The sequence below is a fragment of the Tachypleus tridentatus genome, unplaced genomic scaffold (genome assembly GCF_004210375.1).
Source record: "Tachypleus tridentatus isolate NWPU-2018 unplaced genomic scaffold, ASM421037v1 Hic_cluster_2, whole genome shotgun sequence".
Lineage (NCBI taxonomy): Eukaryota > Metazoa > Arthropoda > Merostomata > Xiphosura > Limulidae > Tachypleus > Tachypleus tridentatus.
In genome coordinates this window covers 32,028,112-32,055,267 of record NW_027467782.1, presented here as the reverse complement: position 1 = coordinate 32,055,267, position 27,156 = coordinate 32,028,112, and the positions used below count along the sequence as shown (strand labels likewise).

Genomic DNA, 27,156 nt, shown 5'->3' with positions numbered 1-27,156 from the left:
TTGGCTTAATGAATCACAACTAGAACAAATAAAATTTCAAACCTGAAGACACATCAATGTGATATAATTAAAATCTGATTAAGTTTTCAGATTCTTCAATATATTAGCTTGCAGAATATTTAAAGGATCCTGCAATTGTAAAATAGTAATACATGACATAAATTTCACATTAAAGGTGTTCAGGAACAGCATGGTAAACAGATGGGACTTGATGTACACTTTTCTAATTTAGCAGGAACAAGACTGAGAAGCATAATTCATCATAAAGTTTAAGTAGCCTTTTGCAAAATTCCCTGATAGATTCAGTGCAAGTTTACATTTTCTTATTCTAAACAAGTATTTAAGACAATACTTACCTCCTTTCACACTTTAGCTTTATCCTAACAAAACTTTCTCTTCTTTTCCCATCTATGAATTGATATGAATTATATCTCACTTGCTCCAGTGTTTACACCACACTGTATTGCTGCAAGTGATTTATAAACTTGTACATCTCTCTCCACGTACGCCAGTAGTGCAGAAAAACGTTCGAATCTCTGTCGGTGTTTGGGTAAGAAAAGTTCATACCGTGGAGGGTCAGGTTCTCTGTGATCTTATGTTCTTGTACTTATGTTCTTGTCGGATTGGTATTTATAATTACAGAACTGAATATTATTTTGATACTTTTCAGGGCAATTTCCATGTATTGTGGCTCATATATAGTGATTATTTTATTCTGTCAGCAGAATGTCAAGTTTGTTGGCGGCATTTTTTAAAATTGTTTAATATATATATATATGTATATTTTTATTATTTTATATATATATTTATTTTATTTTATATATATATTTATATATGTATATTTTTATTGTTTTATATATATATTTATTTATTTTTATATTTAAAATATAAATTAACTGGGGAGAGATATTTAGGACTAGCTTCATCATGTATGATGTACCTGTCCAGTTCGCATAGTATTTCGTTTATCATCCAATTCTTATTAAAGTACATTATTGTACTATGTAGGAGTCTATCTGGTATGGTTGGTATGTTCGAATATTTGTAAATGAACTGAGATGATATAGTTCTTGGAACTCTGTATGCAGTTGTGAGGAGTGTGTTTTGGATTGTTTGTAGTTTGGTTTTAATTATTTTATTGCTTACAGTCATCCATGCTGGAGCTGCATAATTTATTACAGGTCTAATATATGTTTTATAGATTTTTAGTATGTTATATGTAGATGCTCCACTGTTTTTATCAGTTAGACTCCTAGCATAGTTAGTTCTTCGCCAGACTTTATTTTTACTTTCGTTCACATGATTGATCCAAATTAGTTTTGAATCATAGGCCAGACCTAAAACTTTTACCGATGGGGCAGTCTGGAGTAGTGTGCCATTCATATATAATTCTGGCTGTTGTTTTTTTGTGTTTTGTCAATTTCGTAAAGACTACGAGTTGTGTTTTTGCTGTGTTTATTTTTATTCTATATTTTTGACAGTATTCACTTATTCTATTTAGTTGCGGTTGTATGTTAGTGGCTGCTATCGTGGGTGTTGCGGCACTTTTCCAGACTGCCACATCATCTGCGAACTGTGAGGAGAATCCATGATTCGGATCCTTCAGTGGCATATTGTTTACATACATGATAAAGAGTATAGGGCTAACTACCCCTCCCTGAGGGACACCAGCTTCAGGAGTAAAGTATTCAGAAAATGTTCCCTCAACATTTACTCTACACTTTCTGTTTTCCAAAAAAGTTAGATAACCAGCGAATAATTCCTCGCGGTAGTTCCATTTCATTCATTCGGAACCTTAGACCATCGTGCCATACAGTGTCTAATGCTTTCTCGATATCAAGGAAGCAAGCGACAGTACATTCTTTTTTATTGAAGCTATCTATTATGGTTTCGGTTAATCTGATTAGGTGGTCTGTCGTTTGTCTAAATTTCCTGAATCCATTTTGTTCTTTTGGTAATTTTGATGTTAGCTCCAAGAATGTGGAGAGTCTATTACTGATTATTCTTTCAAGAATTTTTCCTACACAGCTGGTCAGGCTGATTGGTCGGTAGCTATTAGGTTTATTTGCTGCCTTTCCTTCCTTATGGAACATTAATACATTTGCAAGCTTCCAAGAAACTGGGATGTATCCTGAGGATAGAGATAGGTTAAAAAGTGAATTTAGGTGGTCAAACAATTTCGGAGTGCCTTTTTTAGAAGGGTAGCTTGTATTTCATCTTCATCTGGTGCTTTGTTTTTTGTGTTTTTTATTGCTTCGAGTAGTTCTTGAAGGGATATTTCATTTGTTAGTAACGTGCTTGTATAATCTGTGTTGGAACTTCTATTTGTATCAGTTATGCTTATTGGAAAAATTGGTTCAAATTGATGTTTATTGTTTAATATGTGATTAGTGACTTTATTGTAGAAATTTGTATCCATATCTGGATCAGTATGAGTTTTAAAAGTATTTTGAAGTTGATCTTTGAAAGCTTTGGCTATTTCTTTATTTGTGTGTGCTATAGTGTTATTATGTTCGAGTGCAGGATATTTCTTTGTGACTGTATTTTCATTGGTGAGTCTTTTAAGATGTGACCAGAATTTTTTCGGGTCAGTTTTATCATTTAGTTTTGAGCAGTAGTTGTCCCATTTATCTTGTTTTTGTTGTTTTATTTGTGTTCTGATGTGATTTCTAATGTTGTTTATTTGCGTTTTGGTTTCTCTGTCTCTTGTTATCATGTACTGTTTTCTTAATTGTCTTCGTTTTTTGATTAGATTGATTATTTCTGTGGTGGGTTTCCATGTGTTGTTTGTTGTTTTATGGTGTTGTTTTGGTATTGTTAACTTGGCTGCTTTCTGAAGGCACTCCGTAATTGTTTGACAGTAGTTATCCATTTCAATATGGGTTTTAACTTCTTTTATAACTTTATTAGGTAATAGGTTGTCTAATTCCTGTTTGTAATTTTGCCAATTTGCTTTTCTGTTATTAAATTTTTCTTTCCTAAGTGTTATATTTTTTATGGGGGCGAGATCGAAGACACAATATATTGGAAGGTGATCACTGTCAGCATCTTTTCCCACTTGAAATTTTATTATTTTTTGGCTCAGATTATATGTACACATGCACAGGTCTAGTATGTCACTGGAGTTAGTCACTGGCATACGCTGTATGTGTAGGGTGGTATCATTTAATAAGACTATATCGTTATCATCTATGAATTGTAATAGACTTCTACCATTGTTGTTTGAGCTCCGGCATCCAAAGGTAACATTTTTACTATTTAAGTCACCCATAACTATGGAGTTTTGGTTGTGGGAAAAGATGTTGCTGAGTAATGCTATTTCTATTTGTTTATTAGGTGAGCAGTAAATTCCTGCTACAGTTACTTTTGTTTTATTTCTTTGCAGGATATCGACAGTAACATGTTCGTTGTTACTGCTCAGTTTAATTTCTATTACTGATAGCTCCATTTTGTAGAGCAGCATAATGCCTCTGTTTTCATTATTTTTATTTATTCTGTCTTTCCTTATTGTTGAATAATTTGGTATTTTAAATCTATTGTTATTGTATATCAGAGTTTCGCTTACTATTATAATGTGGGGGTTAGTTTCTTGTATTAGGTCTTCGATCTCATGTTTCTTGGAAGCTATTGCACCTTGGATGTTGATATATACTACTGTGAACATTATGCTGTGAGCATGTAACCAGTAAGTGTTGATATTATGAAGGGTATGTGTGGTGTGATGTGTTTTTTTGGAGATATTAATCAGTAATTCGAAGCAGTTGGTTGTTTGGTTCGGTTTTGTGTATTCTGTTACAAATTCTGAAAATATGTTTTTGATTATGGTTGTGAAAAGGCTTGTTTTATCTGGTGTGTTAGTATTCGTTTCTTCGAAGGTGGTGCTGTTTTCTTGTGGCTTTTGTGTTTGTGTTGAGGTATTCTTTTCCTGAGTAATAATGTTCTGTTCTTGCTGTTTGTGGGGTTCTTTTCCTTTTAACATTTCTGCATATGTGGTTTTAGTTGTTTTATTAAATTCTGTTGATATGTCTCTTTTTGGTTGTCTGTTTGTATTTGGTTGATTCTGTTCTGATGATGGTGTTCTTATCTGATATATACGTTGTTTTATTTGTTTGTATTTATCACATCCTTTATAGTTGGCTGTGTGGGTTTGACCACAGTTACAACATTTGGGTGTTTCTTTATCTTTTTTTGCACTGGGAGATATGGTGTTCCCTGCCACAGCCGCAGCACCTCGGTGTTGCTAAGCAGGCTACAGAAACATGTCCATATCTTTGGCAATTGTAGCATTGTGTTACTACAATTGCCAGAGTTCTTAGTTGTTCTACTTGGTATTTTTGATACCAAAGCGTTATTCCATTATTTAGTAGTTTTAGAATGTTGTAACTGTCGTCTATGTCTATATGTATAAGATTAGTGGGTGCCTGTGTTTTCTTTGAGATTATTCGCTGTATATTATTATGTGGAATGCCTTGTTCTTTCTTTAGTGATTTCTTCAGGTGGCCGCTGCTGTACTAGTAGTCTTTGTAGTCAATCGCACTGGTAATGTGTTACATATTTTTTCAGCTGTATTAGTTGGGGAAGTCTATCTATTCAATCTTTCCTTTTCAGCGTCGAGAGAACACGTCTGTAACTTTCTCACTGTCGCCAAAGAATCCCGTAAACGTTTGTTTGTTTGTTTTTGAATTTCGCGTTAAGCAACTCGAGGGCTATATGCGCTAGCCGTCCCTAATTTAGCAGAGTAAGACTAGAGGGAAGGCAGCTAGTCATCACCACCCACCGCCAACTCTTGGGCTACTCTTTTATCAACGAATAGTGTGATTGAACGCCCCCACTGCTGAAAGGGCGAGCATGTTTGGCGCGACGGGGATGCGAACCCGTGATCCTCGGATTACGAGTCGATTGCTTTAACCACCTGGCTATATCATATGTGTGTGTTTTCTTTTACCAAAGCCACATCGAGCTATCTGCCGAATCCACCGAGGGGAATCAAATCCCTGATTTTAGCGTTGTAAATCGGTCATGCACTGATGTCATAGAAACTTATTAGGTGACTTAAACAGTGTAGCTTACTGCTACTTAGAGTAGTCTGCTGTTAAATGAGAGTAAAGATATATTTGACTAAAATATACCAAACATTGCGACATTATGAAAACAGAAAGTTACTGTATTTTTTAACTATAACTTACGAGTTTGGTTTATATTTAATAAAGATTTAAGTATTATCGTACTAGCAAATCGACAGCCAGACACGAACGAACGTGATTGTGAATTATTTTAATAGGACAATCTACGAGAAGAGAAAACAACGCGATTCCCTATATAACAATGTATGTATGGAATAGCCACGCGTTTTAGTAATTATGCGTTCCAACAATAGTCTGTACGTCATGTTGCCTAGCAATTATGATTAACTTAATATTGTTGTTAAGAAAGACGCTGAGAGTATCGAATTAAAACTTGAGCTATGAAGTTTAACAAATCTTTGCTGTTTCCAACTGCAGATATTACGTTAATTAAAGAGGTTTGTTTTTCATTCTTTGTTTTCATTTTTTAAGTTTAAAATTGATGGACAAGTCAGAGTGAAGGTAACCTTTATAAACGTATCACATTCCATGAAAGAGCAAGTGTATAGATTATACTTTCATGTTAAAATGTGTTCAGTATACACCGTCATTGTTATCAACCTAATAATCTGCGCGAAGCCTAATACTTTCCCTTGTAAACATGGAGAGCTTTGGCCCCAAAGTGTGAAGACAAAATCTTTCTGTTAAGTGTTTTTTTCTACTCTGATTACTGTCTACAGCTACTAAATGTTTTTCTCACGTAGCATTTCAGTATAAGTTTACAATGTTAGTAAATACTTCCTCTACAGTCATGCAGATAGTCTAGTTGTTTTGAGCCAAAGAACGCCAAATCAATCTCCATCAGTCTATCAGAGAAACGGCTGTATTATTATAAACCATATTTACAATATATTTATCGAAACTGAATGAAAAAGTACTTGTGCCCGATTCTCGTATTATCTCTGTCACTTCAGTGTGGTGCATGTTAAACCTTTGAGTAATATATCATTAATTGTTCCCGTACTTCTACATAAGTTTTAACACTTCCAACGCCTTGACAGTGTTTTCTTAAATAATTCATACATTTCATTTTATTTCTCTTATATATATCATTTTAGTATTAACAGAAAGTTTCTGTCTTTTCATTCTTCACACAGTATAACACTAATTCTTGTATTATGTCTACCACTTCAGTGTAGTGCGGGAGTTCGATTTCTTTGTGGCTTTGCTGAAAGAAAAACACTCACACACACACAACGCCATTATCCGCGATTCCTCAAGGTAGACATCGCAAACAGTCCATTGTGGTTTTACTATAAAACCACAAACAAACAAAATGATTAATTGACAAAATTTCAAACATTATAAATTGAATATGTCAATGATTTGGTTTACATAAGAAACGAACAATTAACGTATACAGCTCAGCCGCATATGAATATTACGGCCATACTGATCTTTATAGATTTATATCTTTATTTATTTTACTCAATATACCGACGTCGAAACAGTCAAATGTTGTTTTTCGTTTGTTTGAAGCTAAGAACATTGTTAAACCATGGTTTATCTGTGCTCTGCCCATCACGTGCATCGAAATCCGGTTTCTAGCTTTATCATAAGTCCAACATACCTCTGTGCCACTTAGGGGACATCAAATTTAATACTAATTATATATACCCATTCTTTCCAACTGAAATTAGGGTTCTAATATCGGCAGTGGGCAGAGCACAGAGGGATCATGATGAAACTTTGTTCTTAACAATAGACAAAGTTTTCCTTCTCTAATGTCCCCCTCCGGTATAGGGGTAAGTCTAAGATTTACAACGCTAAAATCAGGATTTTGATTCCCATTGGTGGACTCAGCAGATAGCCCGATGTGACTTTGCTTTAAGAAAAACACACAAATATGGAATAGCCGAGTGGTTAAGGCACTCGACTCGTAATCCGAGGGTCGCGGGTTCGAATCTCTGTCACACCAAACATGCTCGCACTTTCAGCAGTGGGGGCGTTATAATGTGACGGTTAGTCATACTATTCGTTGGTAAAAGAGTAGCCCAAGAGTTATCTCTTGTTTTACAGTCCTAAATTACGGACGGTTAGCGAAGATAGCTCTCGTGTAGCTTTGCGCGAAATTAAATAATAAAGAAACCCTTAATACTGTAAAAGTTCAGTATTATTGTACTTGCAAATCGACAGACAGACATGCACGTGCATGATTTCGAATGTTTTGAATAAGACAATCTACGGAAAGAGAAAATAAAATGATTCCCAATATAACAATATATATATTGGAGAGCTAGCGCGTTTTAGTAACAATGCGTTCCAACAATAGTCTATACGTCATGTTGCCTAGAAATAATGATTAACCTTATATTGTTGTTAAGAAATAGGCTGAAAGTATCGAATTAAAACTTGAGCTATGAAGTTGATCAAATATTTGCTGTTTGCTACTACAGAGAGTCCATCAATTAAAGAGGTTTGTTTTTTATTATTTGTTTTGGTTTTTTAAGTTTAAAATTGTAGGACAAGTCAGAGTGAAGGTTACCTTTATAAACGTATCACATCCCATGAATGAGCAACAAAAGTGTATAGTTTTTCCTTTATGTTAAAATCTGTTTACTAAATGCCAACGGGGCCCGGCATGGCCTAGCGCGTTAAGGCGTGCGCCTCGTAATTTGAGGGTCGCTGGTTCGAGCCCGAGTCGCGCCAAACATACTCGCCCTCCCAGCTGTGGGGGCGTTATAATGTGACGGTCAATCCCACTTTTCGTTGGTAAAAGAGTAGCCCAAGAGTTGGCGGTGGGTGGTGATGACTAGCTGCCTTCCCTCTAGTCTTACACTACTAAATTAGGGACAGCTAGCACAGATAGCCCTCGAGTAGCTTTGTGCGAAATTCAAAAACAAACTAAATGCCGACATAGTTATCAACCTAATAATCCGCGCGAAACCTAATACTTTAGTTAGCAAACATACGAGGACAGCTTTGAGTAATATATTATTAATTGTTCCCTTATTTATACACAAGTTTTAACACTTCCAACACCTTGTCAGTGTTTTCTTAAATAATCGATACGTTTCATTTTCTCTCCGTTATATATATCATTTTAATGTTTTACATTAGGTTTAATCTTAGTTTAAACAAGTCTTTTGACAAACATTTAGTTTTCTCTTACACGTATGGGGTGGCACGAAGTAACGTGTTTTTGGCTTCTTTATCTCATGGTCCCAATGGATATGAATCCTTGGGGTGGCTATCCTTAAATATATAGCACTATTCGCTGATACTTTTATAACACACCACAACATAAAACGCAGATCGTGTTTGTCAGCATCATATCTCGAACTCGAGATCCTCGATTCCCTAATCTGCTATGGTAACGACAATGCCACACTCAGGCCACTTTACGTTAGTGTAATGTATTTAGTGATCTATTAAACACTGTGCTAGCGACCACCAGCTTCTACAACGTGCTACATTATACACTCAAGTCTTAAAGGTTCGTGTTATATTATAAGAAACAAAACTCGAATATTATTGTCGTATTACACTCCACTCATCATTGTCCTTTTATTAAATCTTTTATTACTATTATGAAAAGAAAGGTGATTATCATCACTAATATTTATCTATTTGTTCACTTTATTTTCAGAATTACAAACCCATGTTTTGGCAACGTATTCTTAGATTTGCTTGCCTGGTTTTGGTTGCCACAGTGGTGGAAGGACAGAAGATATATGACAATCTTTATCCTGACAAGTCTTCTTCCACTGATAAAAACGAACTACCGAAAATACCAAATCAAGGGTACAATAAGCAGAATGACATCCCTGCAGTAACGCATAAAAATAAACTAATGTATCAATATTTAGGCAATTGGATAATGAATACTTCAAAAAAATATCTTGATTTCGTTGGATCTGATCGTAATAATCCTGAACAGTATAACCACGATTACAGACTAGATCAGCGGCCATCCTACGGAAGTAGTTCTGAATTAAAGAAAATTGATATACCCATGAAAGATCAAAGTATATACAAATTTCTAAACAAAACTCATAATAAACATTACAAAAAGTTTAATTACGGAGACGCCGACAAAGAAGAGCACACTAAAACAATTTCAGTTATAATGGGACAATCCAGAAACTTTTTTGGGATAAAATCGAACTACTGAAAAGAGCAAATCAAGGGTACAATAAACAGAATGGCATCCCTCCAGTAACGCATAAAAATAAACAAATGTATCAATATTTAGCCAATTGGATAATGAATGCTTCAAAAAAATATCGTGATTTAGTTGGATCTAATCGTAATAATCCTGAAAAGTATAACCACGATTACAGACTAGACCAGCGGCCTTCGTACGGAAGTAGTTCTGAATTAAAGAAAATTGATATACCCGTGAACAAAGACGCCAACAAAGAAGAGCACACTAAAAACAATTCACAATTTTCCTTTCGCTCAAGAAAGAAATTTATGCATGATATTGTACTGAAAGAAACTCTTAATTATATTATGAAAGGTTTAATTAATGAAATGGCTAAAGAGCGAAGCGTTACTGGTATCAATCATACAAGAAGCACAGAAGAGCACACTAAAAACAATTCACAATTTTCCTTTCGCTCAAGAAAGAAATTTATGCATGATATTGTACTGAAAGAAACTCTTAATTATATTATGAAAGGTTTAATTAATGAAATGGCTAAAGAGCGAAGCGTTACTGGTATCAAACACACAAGAAGCACATCAACCGAGATTCCTACTACTGTTATACCATTGAAGTAAGTATGATTTTCTGCCCAATGTACGTGTATGTTAAATATTTAGCTGCATGACAAGTTTAAAACTTTAAACAGGTACTTTATAGACGTATCATATATACTATGTTTAGATAATTAGTTGTGAGCACAAAGAAAATTCTTTGGTTTAGGTTTACGATTGCAGACTAGGTAGACTAATTGTGTTTTTTTTAAACCTAACGTTTAAAAGAATAGAAAAATCAATAACCCAGACGCTTTTGGAAAGTGGACTTTCTTTCATCGGGAGTATTTATTTTATTACTGTTTATTTTACTGCCCGTAGATTTTCATCTGTTATAAAACACCTCATTTTGCTTACAACGGCTTGTATGCGATTTGTTGAAGGTTTCTACAGTAGGCTAACATTTCAACATCTAAATCATAGCTTCAACATTATGATCATTAAATATACGAGGGGTCCGTATGGCCCCAGGTGTAAGGTGGATATTTTAACGTGCACTAACAAATGTTAAAACTAATAAATTTAATTTATCTGATTTAGCATTGATATTTGACATTTTTCATCTTTAACAAACAAATGATTTAATTAGGGATACCTGTTCCACAAAGCTTCATTAAATGCCTATGGTAAACTCAGTCCTTTTTCTTTTCTTAAAATAGTTTGCCTTTTAACACAGTCTTAGTCCTATTCTTTGTTTTCATGTGTAAGAAGTTTCCCACTAATCTAAAGTACTGTAGAATCACATACAATATTCCTCTTTTTTTATTTTTCCTTGTAGGTAATGTAGTATTAACAATTTGTTTACTGTCAAGGTTTTTTATTTATCATGTCTTCATGGACTGTTCCTGTGTTAGATATTTAAAATATCAATTCTTTGTAATAATTTTCATCGATGTAGGTATTTTGTAAAAAAAAAAAATACATTTTTGGCATTTTTGTTTATTTATTACTTAGGTGGAAAAGGGCGAATTTCAATGAAGACTTACTAAACCAGCCGAGGAAGCAAGGATAGCCAACCTATCATGAATGGTCATCACATGCAGAAAAAAAAAGTGTACATTACTTGATCTTATCCTTGCTGTACCCTGTGACATGATGTTGCCTTTGTTCTTTGTATTTTGACACTGATTTTCTCAAATTAATGTTTATATTTGTTGATCTTGGTTAATATTGACACAATATGAGAATATTTTTTCTTCATCTTATTAGTGTTTATTATTATTATTATTATAATACTTCTTTCTGCAATTTTTTTATTTGAAGTAGAAAATTTCAAAAGATGTCTTGGTTTGAGAAACATTTAATGAAAGTAAGTTATTTCAGTCTTTTGGTTATGGGAAAGAAATAACAGGTTCTATTTGTGTTTAGTAGTATTTTTTGGAAGCCTAAGTTATGAAGGTAATTGTTTAGATGTCTAAATCTGCAGATGTCCATTCTGTTTTGTAAATAATATGAACATTCAGTGGAGGATATTTTTTGTGTGCATATAATTTAAAACATTTTCTGTCGGTGTGTTATGGTTGTGGTTATCTTTCAAAATTTATTTTATCAGTAAAAATGACTAAGTGTGTAGTTTGAATGATACTTTTGTCTTTACAAAATTAAACGCCCTTTTGGAAAAAATGAATGGCATTATAAGTTATTTCAAGGATACCATGCACTGAAATTATGTCAGACCAACCATTTTTCTTGTCATAATTACTTTGATATCAGCTGTGGTAACTTTACAAAGAAACACATTCTGATTTGTTTACATTGTTCAGGTAACCAAGAGTAATGTGCAGTGGTGTAATTAAAGAAGAATGCTAACATTCAAGGATATTTTATTTTAAATTGTACTTTTAAATTAAATCCTTCTTTTACATCATTGACAGGTCAAGACTACATTAATTTTTTGGGGTAAAATCTCTGGATAAGCAAAAAAAAAAAAAAAAACATAAATGAAGTCGTTTAATTTTGAAGCATCATTTAACAAGGGAATGAAATTTGAAAGCCTTCTGTACACATTTTGAATTTTTAAAAGTACAAGTATTATTGCAAAAGAATAAATATATGAAAACTGACTCATTTTTTACCAAACCAAACAACGAACTGGCATATGGCTCTACAAGGTGTCTTAATAACAACAAGATCAAAGCATAGTTCCATAATCATCATTATTGTTATTTGTATATTCTGTGGCACCTTAAATTGTTATTTTTTCATGCTACACTTTACTTGTCGATGTGTAAAACGTCAGAGATAATATTCTTCTAAAAATGTATATACATTTTACCTGTAACGTTCTGATGTACATTAATATTCTAACACGTATAAAATGAGAAAAAAACGTAAACAGATGGCCAGTAGAAGACTTAGAAATAGGAGGTACTAACGTCGACACGATGGACGAAAATTGCGATAGTTTCAAAAGTAAAGAATATAAAGAAACTTAAAAATAATGAATGTTAAAAAAAGAAATAATTTGAATATATGAGGCCCTGAATCTTTAAACTCAATACTTCAAAAACCTTTATTTACATATACACCTTCAACGTATGTAAATTATTCTTTATTCAGACCGAGCCTCTCAGTGGCTCAGCAGTAAACTGAGGGATTTTAACACTATAAGTTTGTTGCTCTTTCCCCTGTGGATGGTAGGGTCAGTGCAGATTTCTAGATATGTGAGTTTCCATCTAAAATTCGTGTTATAGGAAATTTTAAAGGCTGTCAATGTTTGAGAAACAGCGTGAGGTTTAATTTCTGTGTCACATTCTTGTTAAAAATGCTCAAGTATCTGCGGTCATGTGGCTGCAAGTATACAATGTCCTTATATGTAAAAATATAGGGCACAGTGACCTTAGTTAAAGTCGTCGCGAGAACGAGACAGCGATTTGATAATTAATCAAGACAAATTATCTACATTCATTCTACCCCCTATGTATGGCCATTACTTAAGTAATTAAATAAACACAAAAGTAACTTTATCAAACCTCACTCATTTTAACTGTAATACAGAATTGTGCATTTGTGTCTTTTAAGAGGAAAATAACTTGGATAACTCCATCAATATGGGTATTAATAGGAGCTAAATAGGTATCAATTATAGTTAACAATGAACTCCATACTATATACATATTGCTGTGTATATAAACAAACCTATTCCATATAATTTGAAGTTGCCTCTTTTCATTACATTCTGATTTCAAAAGATATGTACGGTATTTAAGACGTAAAATAGGATAAAATACAAACATAGAAAAATGTTACTGCTTATGTAGGTGAGGGTAATGGTAATGTAGTTTTGGTATGTTTGAGTTTCTCGAAAGCATTTAACAATGTGATACATAGAAGGCTTGTGAAAAAAAGTCTCGAAAGATGTGGGAAATAAGTTAGCAAATTGGGAAGAAGAGTGGCTGGATAAAAAAGGCATAGGGTTGTTACAAATGGAGTTCAGTCAAACTAGACTAATGTCACAAGTGGGGTACTTCAGGGCTCACTCTTAGGACCTTTGATCTTTTTGATCTACATCAATGATATAGGTGAAGGAATAGTCAATAAATATTTAAATTTGCAGATGATATTAATGTCTTGGTTGTTGCTGATTGCAAAAAGGATGCTGCTGCTTTACAAAAGGATTTATATCATTTATTGAGTTGGGCTAATAAATGGTAGGTGTTTTTTATATATTAAATACATGATTATAATTCGCAATTTGAATTATAAGTAATCCATGTATCTTTGTTTTCCAATGTAGATTTTAAATCATTATTCTGAGCGTGTTTATAAATTGAGTGTCCGAATAATTTGCCTCTAAAACGTTTATTACATGTCCCTTTCAAAAAGTAACAACATCTCGTAAGCACCATGCGACGCACCTTAAACCAAAATGTACTTATGATACATCCCTTTCTACTGCTACCCATAATGTAGCAAGAAGAGAATCGTTTTCCATTCTTTACTATTGTATTTAAAGCCTTGTCTACAGACAATGTGACAAAAGGAGATTTTCGACTTAAACCATCTGTAGCATTGAAAAGAATTTTGACTAATGATGCAGAAAAAATTTCCAGTTTTCAGAGTAGTGACGCCACTTTTCTCCCCTGTATTCTTAAATACATGATCACCATCAGTATAGGGGTGTCGGGTAAATGCTGCTATATTATCTGTAGATGTTTTTTTATCGACTGGATGTGACGTAATCTGTTTCGTTTCTCCTGGAGAAATGGAAGTTTCACAAGGAATATTCATATGAAGTCTTATTACAATTTTCCAAACACACCACGGGTACTGAAACTGCTTTGAAACTTTAAGCTCTTTACTGCTGAGCTACGTGGGGAAGGTGGGGTGAAAAACTTTAAAATATATCAAATTTTGGGAGGCAACAATGCCATACTTCTGAAGTTTGAAAGGTATATAGTTTTTTGCAATCTAAAATTAAATATAAAGATGAAAGATATTAAATAATTAAATTGTGGTAAAAAGGTTATATGTGTGTAAACACAATGAAAATACACGTGAGCGCATGCGTCTCAATATCTACCAGCTCTGGAATATTTATATTCACACACATGCGTTATAGAAAAGCAAATCTTTCAATCCTTTCAGCCCGGCATGGCCAGGTGGTTAAGACACTCGACTCGTAATCTGAGAGTCGTGATTCGAATCTCCATCTCACCGAACATGCTTGCCCTTTCAGCCTTGGGGCGTTTTAATGTGACTATTCTAAAATAGTTAACAATGTGGTCTTTGTGGTCTATCTTGATCAGAAATTCAAATCATATGAATGTATTCACGCAAAATTATTGTGATACCATTCAACCTATTTCTCTAATTGAGTGTCCACAATATATTTATCTAACAAACTGATGCAATAAATAATGCGTTTTAATGCAGAGGTAAACCAGTGCTTGTATCTTAGTAATGCTGTTGTGTAAAAATATACAATTAATTTCTTCTGGTGTCTTCAATCATGCATGATAAAATATATCTCATAGTTTTTCTTGTTGATATCAAGTGAATGTTTTATTCTTAACTTTCTTCAATGTTTTGAGGTATCTCATTTTAAATATTTTTTTAATTTTGATGCACTTTGTTTTAACTGCCATAAAATGGTTGATTTATTTCTCTTTTATCTATCTGTATCTCTTACCATTTCTTTGTATCTATCAGTAACCAACACATATTGTTTGTAACTTTTCAAAACCTAAGCTTCGTGAAAAAATCAGTAAAATGAGAAGAAAACAATATCATAAATGGATAAGTACATCATGTAGATATTAACAAAATACTACTTTAGCGTTGTAGATAGTTAAAAATACTACATTTTAGCGTTGCTATTCATGCATGTACACTATACTTTATCAAATTTTAGTAGGGTTTTGCTTTAAAAATACATTTTTAAAGTGTTTTATAATATTCTGTTTTTTGTTGTTGTTCTTTTTTGAATAACATAGTATTTATGTTTGGGAGTTTGAAAACTACATGCAAAAATATAAGAGGTAAACATTTTTGAAACTGTTTTGCTGTTATATTGTAGACACATTTGTGGAATACTGAAGGTTAAGTACTATACATTAAAATTATTTTGAATATGCATATCAATAAATCACGAGACAAAAACAGCAAGACAAAATTAAGTCGATTTGTTTTTTATCCATTCTAGTTACCAGCGAAAGTCAACATTCCCATTATTTTATAAAGGTCGAATAATCAACAGGCACACTTTTGAGCTGAAGTGTAATAACCATTCAATGTGCATCATCCAATCAAAAATAGGTATCGATTTATTCCCTCAAGAAATTGTGCACAAGTGTACTTAGATTATCAAAATTAAAGAATAACCTCACACTTGATATTTATGTGACAAAATTGTAATTTCCATTAGAAATAATTTACCTATGTGTTTGTTGTTCGTAATAAAAAAACAAAAAATTGCTATTACTTTGAAAAATGGTCTTAAATTTTACAACTTAAAACATTTTGTAAGGTTGAAATTTCACAGTAATAAAAGAAATTATAAAATATCTGATTTTAGTTTATGCGTGTTTTTATTTAAAATAACAATGGTCATTTTAATTTATTGCCACTAGATGACAAACTTTAGCGCATGGTCGAAATGTTATTTTAATCTATGAGTTGTTTATGAATCTTCAGCTATCAAAAACAAGGATAACTTTCATTTAAAATATTTAATTTGCACCACCAATCAGTTTTTCTTTCTACGCACCGCTATTTCTATAGTCAGTTAACTATTTTATATAAAATAAACATTTCTATGACTGAAGCAGTTTAAGGCTAAAGAAATGCTTTTCGTAACTTGAAGTTTATAAAACAACACATCTAGAATTCTCACGCTTGAATTTTCTTCCGCTCATTTAGAGATTAGATAGAATATTTATCGCGAATGATATTTTAAGTAACATAAATAATAGCTAATTACGTTGAATATGATTTGCTTATGCACAAAAAAAAATACTGTTTTAATATTCTATTAGTTTTAAAATAATATGTGAATATTTGTATGGGAATAATGATTAAAATATCAATAATTTTTAGAAGGTCTAATGTGAGAAATGAAGTTGCACTTAAAAAATAAAAGAAAATTATAAATGACATTTATCGGTGCCTTCATTTAAAGCAGTTGCATTTATTTTATTTTTTTTATCACGAGGCAAAATAATAAATTATAAAATGAAAAAAATAAAACCTGGAGCCCTAACATCAACATCGTGTCGATCATGATGGCAGGCTAAGAATGATAAACGGATAATGTAAACTTTGAAACTGTGCAACAACATTGTATTCAGAAATCTTAGCTGTGAAGATGATAAAACAATACAGTTACGTGGTATTTTATATTAAGTACCTAATTCGTAGAGCATAGTTATCCAAGAAGAAACAAAATATATCTCTTACGTCGAATAAGATATTAAACTGTTCTAGAAGCATTTTAGTCTAGTGTTGTTAATGATTTTGCAAAATCACACTCGAATTTAACATTTTATAAATGACTTGGACAACAGTGGATTTTACTAGTGATGTTGCGAGATATTGTACGGTGAAGCCGTAATACGACTACGTTGACACATCGTCCGAAACGACTCATGAATCTTCACGGACTTGGCTAGCTTTCAATAAACATTATTAGTCTTATCTACATAAAAGATCACAATTTCTAATAAAGTATTTGTACTAAAAATTAATGTTTTAATATATGGAGTCCAAGTAGTCACTACTCCTAGTGTAAAGTGATTTCAATCTGATATTTAAAATACTTTTCTCCATTTGAAAATTAACAAATTTATTTTTACGTAATCCGAAATAAATTTCCAACTTTTTTCGAGAAAGCTTCAAATATTATCTGCTACATTAACTTTCCTAATTTTATGTGAAATCGTAACCACCATACAAAATAAATCAAAATTATCCGTCTCCTTTCTTTCTATGGTAACTTTAAAATGTAGCAAGAAAACCATAGTTGCTTAAACGAAATAATATAAAGTTCTTAACGTTATACACCTGTTTTTAATTACATTTAATTGTCACGTGTAAGATACCAACTTCTACAGCTTCATTTCCTTTGTCCAGTGTCAGATAATGACTTGTACAGCTTTCTTTTATTTATCACATGTGAGATACTGACCTATACAGATACTAGATTGTACAGCTTTCTTTCCTTTGTCACGTGTCACATACCAACTTATAAAGCTTAATTTCCTTTGTAACGTATCAGATACTGAAATATACAGCTGTTTTGATTTGTCACGTGTCAGCTACTGGCGTATATAGTTTCCTTTAATTTATCACATGCAAAAGTTTTGAAAGCCAGCACAGTCCTCGGGGTAAACATTCTTCTCTTGCTCCCTTTCTCTCTCTTTTTTAACATTTTAAGAGCTTATTAAAGAGAAGATCCTAAATTAGAACAGTAACAAGTTCATAAACAAGTCAAAATGATAGACGCAGCCGTTTTAGTTCAGAGTATAAGCTTGAAACATCAATAAAGTAACAACAGATATTTATTAAATGTATAAAGTAAAAAGTATTTGTTAGTTATTACTCAAGTTATAATATCAGTTATTTTTTAATCAAGAGTGTATATGGAAAGAAAAGCCAAAACTATGCTTTTATGATTAAATGAAGATATAGCTAAAAGATGCTTTGTGGGTTTTACTGTATAACCAAATTTCTTTCCTCCAGGTCCACGGGCAGCTGCCTCCATTGCTTCCATGTCAGCGCGTCTACTGACATGCTATTATAATCGCGGAATAAAACTTTGCATCAGAAAGTCCTCGACAACTTTAAATAACCAATCTGTTAACTAAAGTCATTTCAAAACAATGTGTTTTGAGTTCTACTGTTTTATAGTTCTGATAGAAGAAATTATTAGCACCACAATGGCTCAGGGTATGTCAGCGGACTTACAATGCTAAACAACGGGTTTCAATACCGTGAGGGACAGAGTACATATTGTCTATTGCGTAACTTTGTGCTTAATTAAAAAACAAGGAAATATTAATTTTTTCTTTCTGAGGCATCGCTAGGTACATAGAATCCTCGAATAATTATTTTAATAAACAGGAAGTAATGAAGTATAATAAAATATGTTTATGAAGTAGTGACCACTACAAGAACATAGCGAGAAAGTTGTCACTCTATGATCAAATGATATCTTGTTTAAAAAGAACTGACATTATCATAAACAACAGACGAATGATTCAAAACAGAGATTCAGAGAAACCCGCTGATAATCTTCTGTTATGTGTTGAGACTGGAAGAAATAGATGCTGTCAAGATTAAAAGGTGGTATGAAACTTGGATGATGAACCTTGGATAATGGACCGACAGTACAGTATGGGCTGGTGCTTCCGGTGAATGATTAACTAACAAACTTAAAAGTTCGTAAACAGGAAAGAAACTTTGACCATTTGAAGATGTATTCTAACGAGCTTAGAAATTCATAAACAGGAAGCGAGCTGGCACTTTGAATTATGAATAGGGCGACAAATCACTTCTCCACTCGTGTAAAAGGTTCTATAACAGACGCCAGAATAGAGAAAAATATTGCAAGCACTCCGATCGTTCAAGGCGAAGGAGAAAAGATGTCTCTTACCGTTAGTAGAGTGCAGATAACTCTCGTGTAGTTTTGTGCCAAATTGAAAAGCAAAACCGTTAGTAGAAACGCCAATTCTGGCGTAAGCTCTTTGTAAGTATTAAAATGCTATTATTTCTTAAATATCAGTCATCATGTTCAAAAGATAAATTGTGTAGATATTAAATGATTGTTGCCTTAAATAAACGTGTTATTGGAACTCTTAGTCTCGAGTCTCTTTGTTTCAACTGTAAAGCCTCGAGTTAGTACCTGCGTGCTCCATTAGCCCACTGCATCCTTACTTTAAATAAATATTTCATGTTACAGCAGGCAATATTAGTCGAAACTCCAACGGCTAGGCCGAAACATCACACTCTGCATGTCTTGAAGTCAGCTCACGACCACGTTACATTTCTTTCTGAAGCCGAACTGAATTTGTGGTATCTTTATGTGGATGTATATTTGATCACTTTTGCTTTTTTTACCGTCCCAAAATCCTGGCTTCAGTAAAAATTCCACTTAACACTAAACGTCGGGACTTTGAATCAAGGGTACAAATGTTCGGAAAGTCTTTTGTTTGTTTGTTTTGGAATTTCGCACAAAGCTACTCGAGGGCTATCTGTGCTAGGCGTCCCTAATTTAGCAGTGTAAGACTAGAGGGAAGTCAGCTAGTCATCACCACCCACCGCCAACTCTTGGGCTACTCTTTTACCAACGAATAGTGGGATTGACTGTAACATTATAACGCCCCTACGGCTGAAAGGGCGAGCATGTTTGGCGCGACGGGGATGCGAACCCGCGACCCTCAGATTACGAGTCACACGCCTTAACACGCTTGGCCATGCTGGGCCCTATAGTGCATAAGTCACTGTGCAGTTTTGTAATCATATTTTATTTAGTCTATTTCAAGCCAGCAACTGATAGCGGTGTTTAGAAACAAAATAAGAAGGATCCAGGCCTGTATTGATGTCAACGGGGGTCACTTTCAACATTGTTTATGATTGTCACTCATATTTACTTCCTGTATTCTTTTTTGAAACATGTCTGTTAATAAATATTGTGCACAGTGACTTTCCGAACACCCTGTATAACTTTTTTTTAAAAATTAAGTGACTGATATCAATCATAAAGAATAACTTTAAAAAATTGTTGCCTGCAAAATTTATGTACATGTCGGTTCATGTATGTTTTTTTATCTCTGTGATTCACTAGAATAAGGCGTTGAAATTTATATAATTACTAAACAACCACTGTAAATTATTATTACTGTGTGAAAAAATAAACATTAGTGTACAAATACATCATTCATTCCTAAACTTTTGTTTCGGCCATTGGTCTACCAGACCTGACACAGCCGTTAATTTTTTACAAGGTAACAATGCCGTAAGCGTCCACTAACAATTATATGCAGTGACGAATTTTATTAACACTATTACACTTTGATTTGTGTTGGAATTACGAGAATGTATCAAACTTTATATCTGAAGCTGGGATTTTCAAAAATACGAAACAAACTTAATGAGACCTATCGTTATTGCTGTGTATATGTATAACTGAACGTCGGCTATATTTCATTACAAATATGACGTTTTGACTTCTAAAATATTGCGGGTTGTGCTCACAACTACAAGTTACTGCAATCCATTTCTATTATTTAACCTGTATGTTTTCAAAGACCACGGAGTTGGTCAGGAATCAGGTGAGTGGATGTATAGATTGTTACTACTACCGTGAGTTTTCAAAATCAATCTCACCCTCACCATTGAACCTATAAACATGCGTGTAAATTATCCGTTCAATTTCCGAATGCCACGTCATTTTACACATAATTAGTGTCTTCCTGTGAATAGGAAATTTGGCAAATTGCAACCTTGTAAAATGAACGACAAAGTATTCTGGTTACATGAACGTTGTATGCAAATTACTCTATAATTACACCTGCAATTAAATGGCAGTCAGAAGACATTATATAAAACTTCTAAATTATAAAGCATGTTAAAGTAATTTGAAATCCCACTATGCGACGAATACAAGTTTTCAAAATGTTAAACGTGATACATAATAATTTAATTTCATTCATAAATACAATCTTTACAGAAAGAAGCATTGGTGTACTTGCTACATACAAAACTTAAGAATACATCTTTAAAACTAGAATACTACAGAAGTGAATGCTCATGACCTAAGCCCTTAAATCTAAGTATATTATTATAAACATGCCCAAGACCTATCAAATTCTGTGTACGCTATTGTATTACAGAATGCAAGATATAGAGCAAACGCAGTAAATAACTAAGTATGTTGTAATTCAAATTATAACAACCATAAACCAAATTGCCAAAGATGTAGGCGATAAAAAAATTAGCGAAACAAACGAGTACGCCAAAATAACCAAACAATTAAAAAATAATATACTTATAATTGCTGAAAAAACAAAACAAATTGAACTATTGCAAAAGTAATACTATTTACAAAAAGGGTAACATAATATAAAATTGTTTGTTTTGTAATTAAGTACATAGCTATACAAAAGCCTATCTGTACTCTGCCCACCACTGGTATCAAAATCTGATTTTTAGGGTTCCAAGACTGAAGGTCTAACACAATTAATAACTAAATACGTATATAGTAAAGAGGAATACTATTATTCTTTGTTATCAAACACAAGATTTCTTATTCAAAGTACAGTTAAATTAATTTCCTCCATCGCAAATAGAATACAACTACCTCCAAGAAAAATCAACCACAATAGTTTTAAATAAAGCTGTGAATGTAAAACAACAACAAAAATGCATCATATCTCTCAAAAACGATTAGCATAAATATATAATGTAGGAGCTAAAAGTTACGACAATAATAAAAACTCGTATTTCGGAAACCAAAATAAAACATAAACAAAAAAAGATAACAATAATGAATTAACAAATTAAATAATAAACTTAAAAGTTTATAAATATTATGTATTTTGATAAAATTGCTTGCAAAATTATTGAAAAAGAATACCAATTTTAAGATTCATGTCACCTTATGAGATTAGCTGTATCAGAATGGTTCAAATCAAACCAATTGCAGTGAGGTTACCTTTTTTTGTCACTAAAACACAATGCATAAATTAATGCTTCTGACATCCTAGTAACAGGTAAGAAACATTCTGAAGACTGTAGACATTTTTGTTTCACAATTTATTTCTCATCAGAAAATTATTGTTTTGCATGTTGCATGTATGCAATTTCGTAGGAGAGGTAGCCAGAAAAAACACGCCAAAAATCATTTGTGATGACGAAAAACACACTTGAAGTAAAAATGTATCTCAAAAAAGCTGGTATGGGTATAAAAACTTTTATTAAAATAAAGTAGAGAACAACGTTTCGATGTTCTTAGGTCGTTTTCAGGTTAACAAAGAAAGAGTTTGTAAATGACCGTTGCTGGGCACATGTATTAAAGGAGAGTGTAAACGTGTACGGGATCGTACATAGCGTTGCAGTTTGATGTTAGGCTATTCATTAGTGTAGTTATGTATAAAGGTGTTCCTTCACATTGGTTTTAGTTGTTGCATAAGTAGAACTTCTTTTATTTTGCGTTAGTTTCCCAAATTAGTATCTGGGCGTTTTCTATGGGCATGTTGTGCTTATTTGATTTGCAGTGTTCAAAAACATGTGAAGGTGTTTGTGTTCTTTGAATCTGGTTTCCAAACCATTGACAAAATTATATGCACACACCTAGATCAACAACAAACAAACAATAATCAATTCGAGGATACAACAAACTACAAAACCTTACACTGCTGCACACCACAGTGAAAAAGATCACCAACATTTGTAAAACATCTTAATAAAACAACTTTCCAGTAAACACCAAATTTATTGAAAACCAAGTGGAAAACTAAAGCCTATACTATGTAAGAACTACACTGACAAACACAACACGCGCAGGTAGCCCTCGTGAAGCTTTGCGAGGAATTCAGAAACAAACACAACATAAGCATACTAAGTTGGGAAAGAAATGCGAAATCTAAGAAGTCCCACTGATACAACAACTACAGCCAATATAAAGGAACATCTTTGTACCTGTACCAATTAATAACCTAACTGCAATGCCACCTACAATCCCTTACATGTTTACACTCTCGTTCCTGAGACATGTGCCTAGTTACAAACTTTCTCTTTGTTAACCTGAAGATGACCTAAGGTCGAAACATTGTTCGCTACTGTATTTTAATAAAGGTTTTAACACTCATACCAGTAGTAAGCTTCACTGTATAAAAGAACATTTTAAGCAAGGTAGAATTTTATTTTACCTTAGTTGCGTATTATTTATAATCTCTCTTCAGACAATAAGGAGGTATTGAGAGTTAGGAACGATTCAACATTGTGAAGTTACACACTTTTCATTATTTACATACAACTTCATTTCTCTAATAACAAATTGAATTTTTCTTTTCGATTTTTACTACAGGGGATAGCGCGAACGCAGTCCTCCACTACCAAAAATTACACGCTCCATCATTCCCAGTTTGGGATAGTGGCATAGTTCCACCCACCCAGAGTGCAATGGGCGAGCCTCGCTCTGGAGAAGCCACCTTGTTGATAATGGCATTCTCAGCGCCAGGTAAGTATGCTCTATAACAACAACAAAACTGACAGGTATTTTGTTTTGAAGTACTCTATCCCCTCCGGGGGGTGCTCAGAAAGATGGCCTTTCTCTTCGCCCCACTCGTGATTTTAGGGTATTGAAGCAGCTACCCAAAGAGAAGCGAAAAAAAAGTGACGGACGAGATCATCCTTAAATAAGGTGCGAACTCTGAGCAAGCAAGGAAGACGAAAGACCGACAAACTGACACCAGACACCCATAGATGATATGCGAATACCACAAAATCAAGGGCCGATTTAGGGTCCATCAGGGCGGCCGGGATCTGTAAATCCAATGCCAAAAGTTAGATGTGTGGGAAACGGGAGAACCCCGGGGAAAACCCACTTTCACTAGCTGGTACCAATGATCCAGCTAGTACCAGTTTAGCTCATTTCACGAGGATGGAGGGTCGCACAGGGAGAAAAGTGGGACTATGTCACGATAATGTTTTACCCTTATCATTAACGTGTGAAAGTCATTGAGAGGTGGTGAGTCTACTGCACTGTACGACGAAACTCCAGGTTGGGGCTCTAGAACTTGTTCAAGTAGATTCTCTGGGTATTCCTCAGTCGTTTGGGAAAAGTTATGTCTTCTGTGTATTCTAATTTTAATAGCTTGACAGATGGTAGGATGCTTATCTGTTATAGTTGACTTATCCGAATAGGTAGCTTGTGTAGTTTGCATCTGGGAAGACATTTTAGAGCGAAGTGTAATAGATGACGTCTCAGTGAATTTGTTGAGAAACTGAGGCTTGTTCTGTACATGACCAGTGGCCGTATCGTCGCTTTTCTGAGAATGGTTGTCGTTCTTCATGATAAAAGTTTGTGAAGAATTCGATGGCGGTTTGACAGGAGACGATTTGACTACAGACTTGGGGGGTGGGGTGGAAGAACGGATTAGATGATACGTTAGGTGGCGAAACAGATTCTGGTTGCTTGGGTATCCACGGATTGAGTGAGCGACGGCACTAAAATGATAGATGTGACAGTAACAACCATTACGTAAAATCGTATCGGCAATATGTTTAGTGGTTGTTACCATTTTCATGAAGTTGGTAGCTTGTCTGGAGGCTTTCGAGTAGATTCGGTGCACGGCGTATATCTCGAAATTTGTTTGACTTTCAACAGCGCATTTGATTTCACTCGGTTGAATGGAATGGTATATTCTTCTCAGGAAAACAGAGAAAAGGTTTATGGGCCCTTAGTTGGTGAACATTTAATATTAATTTGAGTATTCCACGGCTCACAAAAGTATGATAAGTCCGTAGGCGTTGACGGCTGGAGGAGAATACCTCCCCGGCGAAGGATCTGGGTTCTAGATGGGTCTAAGGAAGCGCCAGGTTTAGCCTGCGCGATAAACGTGACTATTTGAAAAGGCGAGAGTTGGGGTGGCAGACCGTCGACGATTACGGGCGGGACAGGTGGCGAGATTGGCACAGTGGGACCAGTTAACGAGAACGTCATGCTGGTAAAGGGGAGGGAAAATACACGTCTTACTTGCTCAGTGTCAAAGCTAGGAATGAACGAAAATGTTCTGTACTCTTCATGTAAGGCTTATATAAACACAAACGCAAACTAACGTGGCAGGGGTTTAGTTTAGAGAGAGAGAAATCTGAAGAATTCTCTCTCCAACTGGGGTGATCAGGAACGTTGTGGTTCCTCTTCCTCCCTTCTCGTGAAAAATTATTGAAATTTGCCTGGGGTTTTTGCCTTTCTTTTATTTTGACTCTTTTTAGGTGAAGGAGTGAGGCTGGTCATAATACTGATGAGCGAGACAAAGGCAGCACCGGAGAGACCAGCCAGGCCAGAATCCAAAAAGCAGATTTCAAAGTAAATATGAACGCGAGACGACCCATTTCAGGGCAGGACAATAATGTTGCCTTGGCTGGGATCTAAAGATCCAATGCCTGAGAATTGGATGTGGGGGAAACGGGAGTGCCCCGAGAAAACCCACTTTCACAGGACAGGTAAATCTTTCGGTGCCTGTAAGGTTTATCCTTTATGTACTTTGTTGTGTGATTTGTAATTGCTGAAATATGTTGTATGGTGAAAAAAATGTGAAATGCCGTTTTTGATTTATGACTGTATGTTGTTAGCATGTTTTTTTTCATGTTAATCTTTTGTCGAAAGTGATGTATTTGCTCAAGTTAATAGGCGTACTTACGAATGAGAATTTTGCTTTTTCTAGAGTAATTTTTGTCTTTTTAGATTTTTGTTAAACGTGATTGCTTGCGATTTATTTGGATTAAAAAACGCTCTCCACTTGTTACTCAGATTGTTTCATATTTCTTGAACGCACTGGGTTTTTTGAGGTAATCCAGATAGAAAGATCTTTCGTGTCTTGCTTAAGGCTTATGTAACAACACTTTGTAGTTTTAAATAAGGTGTAAAAATAAAATGTTTAATTAGTCTGAAAAACTTTTTGTAAATACTCGAAACAACTTTCAAACTTTATAATGGAACGTTTTATTATCTAGCACTTTATTTATATAAAATAAAACGTTTTGTATAATTTCACATTTATGAAACGTAAAAGACATATTTGAGATTTTTAACCTCTCGATTGGAAGCGTTTGTCTTGACGGCTGCGCCACCTAGCGCTGTATTTTGTTTCTTTTTCAACAACATTGTAGGTACAATTAAGTTGTATGGTTGTTTCTTTTATTTAAAATTCTTTGTTTTTTGAATTTCGCGCACAGCTACTCGAGGGCTATCTGCGCTAGCCGTCACTAATCTAGCAGTGTAAGACTAAAGGGAAGGCAGATAGCCATCACCACCCACTGCCAACTCTTAGGCTACTCTTTTACCAACGAATAGTAGGATTGACCGAACATTATAACACACCCACGGCTAAAACACACAATATTTGCAAAAAAAAAAAAAATCACGTTGGTGATGATAAGCGACCTGAGATACATTTCGACTAAACAGAGTTCATAGATTATGTTTGTTTGTAGCTAAGAAAAAAATACTTTATGGATTGTAATGTGTTTTGCTCACCATAATTACAGAAATTGGGTTTCTGTCGTTATACGTCCGCAGAATTACCGCTGTGTTACTGGTGAGAAGTGTTCATAGAAGTCCAACATTTCAATGAAAAAAAGAAAATTCACTATTAAATTGAAGGACAAATGTTGACTTATTCATTTTCAAGAAACTGGTTTATTTTGACGAGTAAAGAAACTAGCACGTCACGTTTGACACAGAATGGCGAAGGTTCTTCAAATGTTAAATACTCATTTGTATGCCTTCAAATCGCTTTATGTCAGGTTATTAGACAAATTTTATAAATTTAAGTTAACTTTATGAAATCATTATAACAGAGCTATTTACTACTTCATTTATGCTGTTTTTTTCTTTTTTGCTTATCCAGTTATTTTTTCAAACAATGAATGTAGGTCAATTATATCATTGACCTGCCAATAACATAAAATAAAACCTCAAGAAGGATTTAATTTAAAAATAAAATATCCTTGAATATTTGAATTATTCTTTAATTACATCACTGCACATTACTCTTGGTTACCTGAACAATGTAAATGAATCAGAATAAATGTTTTTCTTTGTAAAGTTACCACAGCTGATATCAAGATAATTGTGACAAGAAAAATGATTGGTCTGACATAATTTCAG

The 27,156-nt window shown here is 33.9% G+C and overlaps 1 protein-coding gene, 1 long non-coding RNA gene and 1 other non-coding gene across 3 annotated transcripts; 2 read left to right on the top strand and 1 right to left on the bottom strand.

Annotated features, from left to right (window-relative positions):
* Positions 1-3,161: 3,161 nt before the first annotated feature.
* LOC143242264 (uncharacterized) lies at positions 3,162-9,237 on the top strand. The gene is made up of 2 exons (XM_076485632.1): positions 3,162-3,242; positions 8,713-9,237. The coding sequence occupies exons 1-2, from the start codon at positions 3,192-3,194 to the stop codon at positions 9,235-9,237; spliced, it is 576 nt and encodes a 191-aa protein (XP_076341747.1). The 5' UTR covers positions 3,162-3,191.
* Positions 9,238-18,271: 9,034 nt separating this feature from the next.
* Positions 18,272-27,096, top strand: LOC143242624 (uncharacterized). The gene is made up of 2 exons (XR_013023019.1): positions 18,272-19,008; positions 25,260-27,096. It is a non-coding gene; the product is annotated as an uncharacterized LOC143242624 (long non-coding RNA).
* Positions 23,347-23,510, bottom strand: LOC143243469 (U1 spliceosomal RNA). Its single transcript, XR_013024595.1, has one exon. It is a non-coding gene; the product is annotated as a U1 spliceosomal RNA (small nuclear RNA).
* Positions 27,097-27,156: the final 60 nt, after the last annotated feature.

Excerpts from the sequence above, each read along its gene's own strand:
- LOC143242264 (XM_076485632.1), top strand. The coding sequence starts at position 3,192 with ATGAATTGTAATAGACTTCTACCATTGTTGTTTGAGCTCCGGCATCCA. Across the intron at positions 3,243-8,712 it reads TTGAGCTCCGGCATCCAAAG|AATTACAAACCCATGTTTTG; the intron begins GTAACATTTTTA and ends CTTTATTTTCAG.